This window comes from Heterocephalus glaber, unplaced genomic scaffold (genome assembly GCF_053883595.1).
Source record: "Heterocephalus glaber isolate CG9 unplaced genomic scaffold, H.glaber_assembly_v1.0 deba00001569, whole genome shotgun sequence".
NCBI classification, from domain to species: Eukaryota; Metazoa; Chordata; class Mammalia; order Rodentia; family Bathyergidae; genus Heterocephalus; species Heterocephalus glaber.
In genome coordinates, this window is record NW_028258354.1 from 2,332,920 (window position 1) to 2,338,705 (window position 5,786).

General features: G+C 47.6%; 1 protein-coding gene across 1 annotated transcript; it reads right to left on the reverse strand.

The window, feature by feature from the left end:
* Window positions 1–1,632: 1,632 nt before the first annotated feature.
* Window positions 1,633–4,730, reverse strand: Mip (major intrinsic protein of lens fiber). Its single transcript, XM_004861292.1, has 4 exons — window positions 4,371–4,730; window positions 3,700–3,864; window positions 3,062–3,142; window positions 1,633–1,818 (listed from the first exon to the last, which is right to left on the reverse strand). Exons 1-4 carry the CDS (start codon window positions 4,728–4,730, stop codon window positions 1,633–1,635), a joined length of 792 nt encoding a protein of 263 aa, XP_004861349.1.
* Between the last annotated feature and the right edge of the window lie 1,056 nt (window positions 4,731–5,786).

Genomic DNA, 5,786 nt, shown 5'->3' on the forward strand with positions numbered 1-5,786 from the left:
TCCCCGCCTGCGCGGGAAGCGGGGCGGGGCGAGTCAGGCTGGTCCACTTAACTCTGAGCGAGCGTGGGTGTGTGTGTGTGTGGTGTTGGCTATGAGGTATGGAAAACGGAAGCGATTACAAGGACTGTTTTATCGGAGTCGATGCCCTACAGTGAACTAAATGTCACAGCACTAAGAATTTTCTGTTGGATTATAAGAGGAAACAAATTCCGATTAAAGGCGAATTTCTCCTAGTAAAGTGGACTATTCCAGAGCCTTAAATGGTTAGTTAGAAAAGTTTTATTTGGGAGGAAGTGGAGAGCTGAGGTATTGGTAGAAGTTCGGGTTGTTTCATACTGTAGATATCAGTTTAAAGCTTGTGAAGTGTGCAGGAGGCTCATAAAAGGAAGAGATAAATAAATACTCATTGTTCAGTTGAGGGTCTCCTCCCGTCTCTGCTGAAGTGGTGTATTTTGCCAACAATAAAAGAAGATAGGGCTCCAAAGAATCATCACCGAATTACTAAGCATTTGGATAGAAGAAATCAATTTCTGAGGTATTAGGGAGAGTTAGCAGAGGTTTGCTGTGAAATGAAAGGTCAGATGAGAGAAAAGTGAAAAGACATATAAAAAGACTAGAGCTAGTGATAAAAGATGACATGTCATTTGGAAAGTGCCTGTATTTGCTCTAAATAAGTTAAGTCAAAGCCTCTTTGCCCCCTATTCCTTCTGCTAAATTTGTGCCAGGAGTTAGATTTCCTGGCTTAACCCTTGGGAGCAACTCTGGGGTTTAAATGTCATCTACAGGGGATATAAAGCTGCTTAAATTTCTAGATTCTAGGTTCACCCACCTCCTATTTAGGTTGGGAGCTCCCTGTCCCAGGGCCTCCTAGAGATCCATTATACCAGAACGAACAGACAACCCAGCCAGTGGATGTAGACAGGTTTATGTGGCTTTACACAACAGCTCAAATCCCAGTGTTCACTTTTCTCAGAGCTACTTCCCCACCCAAGTCCCTGGGACAAACATCCCTGAGATAAGTAGGCTGTATTCTCCCATTAACTCCCCCAAAACTTTTAGGTATACTTGCATGTTCTGGGGCTAATTCCTCCACCTCCCTCCAGCCCACCCCACCTTCCTTGAGAGCCTTCTCCCAAACCTTGGAATGCTTTGTCTTCTCTACTTCTCTCCATCTGCGTTCTGGGAGGAGTAACTCCCTATCCCCCTGCTCCCTCAGAAATCAAGAGCCATAAACTTGAATAGAAGCCAGGTAAAGGCCAGAACCCTAACCCTAAGGTTCCCTGTGCTCACCGCACTGGGCTGGAGGACGGACATATATTTTGACACCTCTTTTCCTTTCCCCAGCTCCTGTGTCCCAAAACTCAGACATAGCCACACTCACCCATGTTCATACGCACAATCTTGCACACACGGCAAAGGAAGGTGGGATGGGGTGGAAGGGAGGTTGGCACCAACCAGCTCATGAATGCAACTCGAAAGATTTCACACAGCAAAAGAGGGGGAAAACACACATAAGTTAAAAAATAAAGACGTACATGCCCCTCCCCACAGTCTCATTCATCATCCAGGGACTGGCTCAGGCCCTCCACAGAAACCCAGAAGCTTTCTACTCCCCCTCTCCAGCTGGAACTTTTACAGGGCCTGGGTCTTCAGTTCAACAGGTTCCCCTGTCCCCTCTGGTTGTCCATTGGAGTCACTGGGTCTGGCACCCTTGAGGATAGACAGTCTCTCAGAAACACTCTTGAGCCGGGGGAAGAGCAGAAAGTCATAGAGAAGGCTGCCCAGACCCCCTCCAATGATGGGGCCCACCCAGTACACCTGTGGGAAGAGAAAAGGAACACTCAGGCTCAGGGAAGGTACTGAGCAACGAACCAGGCTGCTGGTCTTTTGCTAACCCCCTCAGTGGAAATCAAGACAATGTGTAGTTTTCATATGCAACAGAGCATTGTCTAAGTAGAAATCATCCTGGGGTTTTGTTTATTTGCGTAGTGATACCTATTAAACCTGGAGGCTCACACATGCTAAGCACATGCTCTATCATTGAGCTCCAACCCCAGGTTATGTTGTGGTTTTTTTGTTTGGTTTTTTTTGGTACCAGAGATCGAACTCGGGACCTTGTACTTGTGAGGCAGGCGATGGAACCACTGAGCTAAATCGCCGGCCCTCCCAGGTTATGTTTTTAAACTCCACTGTCTGTACTTCCAAACTCAGCATTTCTTTTCTGATTTATTGTTAGTACTCTATCCCATACCTTCTAGCACATATATATTCTATTTGTCATCAGTTTGCAATAGTTTATTTCTCTGAAAATATTTTGGGATAGTAAAATATAATTTATAACATAAAATTTACCTTATTAAACACTTTTAAGTATGCAGTTCCATAGCGTTAAGTATATTCACATAGTTGTACAGCTCATTTGCAAAATTTTTTTCACTTTTTAAAACTGAAACTTCAAAACCATTAAACAACTCCCTATTCACCCTGTATCCCACCCTCTGGCAACCAACCACCCTTCTATCTTCTGTTTCTGTGAATTCAAGTGCCTCACATATATGAAATTATATAGGAGTTTATTTATTTATTTATTTTAGTTTTTTGAGGCAGAGTCTTGCTATAGAGTCCAGGCTGGTCTTGAATTCAGTATGTAGCCCATACTGGCCCTGAACTCAAGGCAATCATCCTGCCTCAGCCTCCCAAGTGCTGGGATCACAGGCATGTGCCACCATACCCAGCTTGGTTGCTTGCTTGCTTTCATAATAGGAGATTTCACCATGTTGTCAGGGCTGAGCTTGAACTTCTGGGCTCAGGTGTTCCTCACACCTCATCCTCCTGAGTGCTGGAACCACAGGCATGTATCATGACATCCAGCTAAGACCCTCTCTTTCTAGCAAAATAATGCAAACTGTTCACAAAGGTATACCATGCTCTCCGACAGCCCTCTTATATGAGTGCTGGAAGGGCAGCCAATACATCCAAAAGGAAAGGAACCAAACATGAAACCTGCAGTTCAGCCCCATCCAGAAGGCCTCTAAGATCTTGCCCCTTTCCCCTCACTCACCCAGTGGTTGGTGAAGTTCCGGGTAAGAATTGCAGGAGCAAAGGAGCGGGCAGGATTCATGCCTGCACCAGTATAATATACCTGCAAGAGACACAGTTGTAAGCCAGGAGTGGTGGCACACCTATAACCTCAGCTCTTGGGAGGCTGAGGCAAAAGGATTGCTAGGAGTTCGAGACCAGCCTGGGCTACACGGTGAGTTCAAGGCCAGCCTAAACTACATGGCAAGACCCTGTCTCAACAACAACAATGAAAAAAAATCAAGAGAAAAAGACATTGTAACTGAGAAACCCCCACACCTTGCACCATCCTAGCTCACATGGCCCTGAGAGCTGATAATGCGTCTCCAGCCAGTGGCAAGTAGAGGACAACCTGCACGACCGTAGTGATGCAGATAATGGTCTCATAGGCAAATCCCAATCCTACTTATGATGCATGAATTTCTACCTTCAGGCCAGGGACTAAATATAGTAATTACAAGAGAGGGATACTGCAGTGTTAAGTCCTTTCTGCCTACTGATGACAGAGAGGTGGAGAGCAGTTATATTTGACAGTGGAGTGGGCAGGAAGAACCCTTAAAAGTTGAAGGTTTTAGGGCCCTTGAATCCTTGAGTGGAAAGTTGCTCCTCTGTACTACTTACCCCAAAGAGGTGCCCCAGGGAGAGGGAGAAGCCAACAGCCAGAGCTACGGAGCCCAGGTGGCCATTTCGCCTCTTGTCGTATGTGGCAAAGATGCAGAGCACGAACTGGAGTGTCAAGAATATCTCCACTGTGGTGGCCTGGCCCACACTCACCCCAGCATGCAACTGGGCAAAGGAAGAAGAATGAGGCAGCTCAATAGCGCTGCCACGGCAGTACCTCTGTAAGGCTTCCCAGGCCAGGCAGGGATTCCCTTATGGCCTCAGTTCCTCAGAGAGGAAGGATACACACACAACCCCCTTCTCGGTAATTATAATTGTATCTTAATTTCTCCTAACAGTACTCTTTTGTGGTAGAAGTGATTGTACCCACTTAAATGAAGAAGAAATTGAGGTTCTGTAATTCAGTTTCCTTAAGAACCTGAAAGGAGTTGGAAGGAAAGCTGGAATCCAAACTCAGTTTTCCTGATTCTTAGTCTAGCCCTCTATGGTTTCCTTACCCCTCCAAGTTGCCTGTTGATCTTCCTCACCTTCAAACACACACTTACACATGCACAGGCATGCATGTACATGCAGTCACATGTGCGCACACACACACATACTGCACCAGGCAGAGAGTCAGGGAAACAGAGGGCAGGTCAGCGGGTTCCCCCACCCCCTCAGCCAACCATTACCGTGTTGAGTGCTAGGTTTCCTCGGAAGGCAGGCGGGGTAACACTATACAGCACAGCAGCCCCAGCCACAGCTCCCAGGAGCTGGGCTGCCATATAGCAGAAGGCTCGGAGCAGGGACATCTGGGAGCCCACAAGGAAGGCAAAAGTGACTGCAGGGTTGACATGGGCTCCACTGATGTGGCCCACTGTCTGCACCAATGTAGCTAGGGCCAAGCCAAAGGCCAAAGCCACCTGCAGGACATGCAGGGGTCCAGGGGCCCAGCGCAATGAGGCCCCGAGCCCAAAGAAGACATAGAAGAGGGTAGCAAAGAACTCAGCAAATATGGCCCTCCAGAAGGAGGCAGACCGAAGTTCCCACATGGCAGGGGGGATGGGCACAGTCCCTGGGTCCCTGATGCCCCCCTGGCCTGGCCTTGGTGGACAGTCCCCTTTATAGAGAACTCTTAATCCCTGGGAGGGGCTGGCTGAGGTAGCTGGCCCAGCCTCTTAACCCCTTCACAGCTGGCGGGGGGCTGAATCCATCTGATACATCTGATAGAGCTGCTGGATTTTCCACTCCCTCCTCACCAGGCAGATGAGCCCAGAGAGCCACAAACCACAAACACAAGACTCATGAACAAGGGGATGAAAAGACTCTGTACTTCTATTTGTGTCAAAGTTGGGGTTCATAGTCCTGACTGACATCTACATTAGAAGTTTTTAAATCTTGGAAGTTCCATTCAACTGGGTTCACTTCATAGGGTATAGGGCTGCGCTCCTGGGGGCCTCAGGCTCCTCTGAGTCCACCAGGGGTAAGGGTGGGGATGGGGGTAAGGAGTTCGGTTCAGTAGGGAAGTTGGATAACTGAAGAGAATTCTTTAGTTCCCTGGGATTAGAGGGCCTTCTCCCATTGGTTGATTGGGGCTGGAATTTGTGGACCCTGCAGCTCTGGAACAGAATGATTCTGCTGTGTCTAGCTTTCTCCAAGCCTGGGTTCCCTTCCCCCAACCCATGCTAGCACCTTCCTTTCCAAACCCTCAGCCTGGCCTTTTAAATCACAGAGAGATGGGGGAAGAAGCTATCCTCCATGTATATACTAGCAGTAGGGTTGGGGCCTTGAAGGAGGAAAGGGCTCAGTAGTTTAAACCTGCAAATTGGGTGGTACTTCATCTTTCCTAAATTCACAAGATCGTGGCAGGGAATGGTGAAAGAAAGGAAATAAAGTCATGAGTATGAAGCAATGTGAGGATCTCATGTCCTATAATATAGCCATGACCAGGACACTGGAGTCCTAAACTTCCATGCTCCTCTAACCCATCTATATGCAGGAAGAATGGCTAAGAAGAGAAGGCACCCAAGGGGACAGGTGCTCCTGATTTCATGAATGAGAAAGAATCATCAGCCTTCCTTAGAGTCTCTTGTGTTCTAGAAGCCCCA

Bases quoted from the DNA above. Each gene is read 5' to 3' on its own strand.
- Mip (XM_004861292.1), bottom strand. From the start codon at position 4,730: ATGTGGGAACTTCGGTCTGCCTCCTTCTGGAGGGCCATATTTGCTGAG. The intron at 3,143-3,699 runs GTAAGTAGTACA...TGTCTCTTGCAG, and splicing joins CCCTGGGGCACCTCTTTGGG to GTATATTATACTGGTGCAGG. The intron at 1,819-3,061 runs GTGAGTGAGGGG...CTCTTCCCACAG, and splicing joins GGAACTTCACCAACCACTGG to GTGTACTGGGTGGGCCCCAT.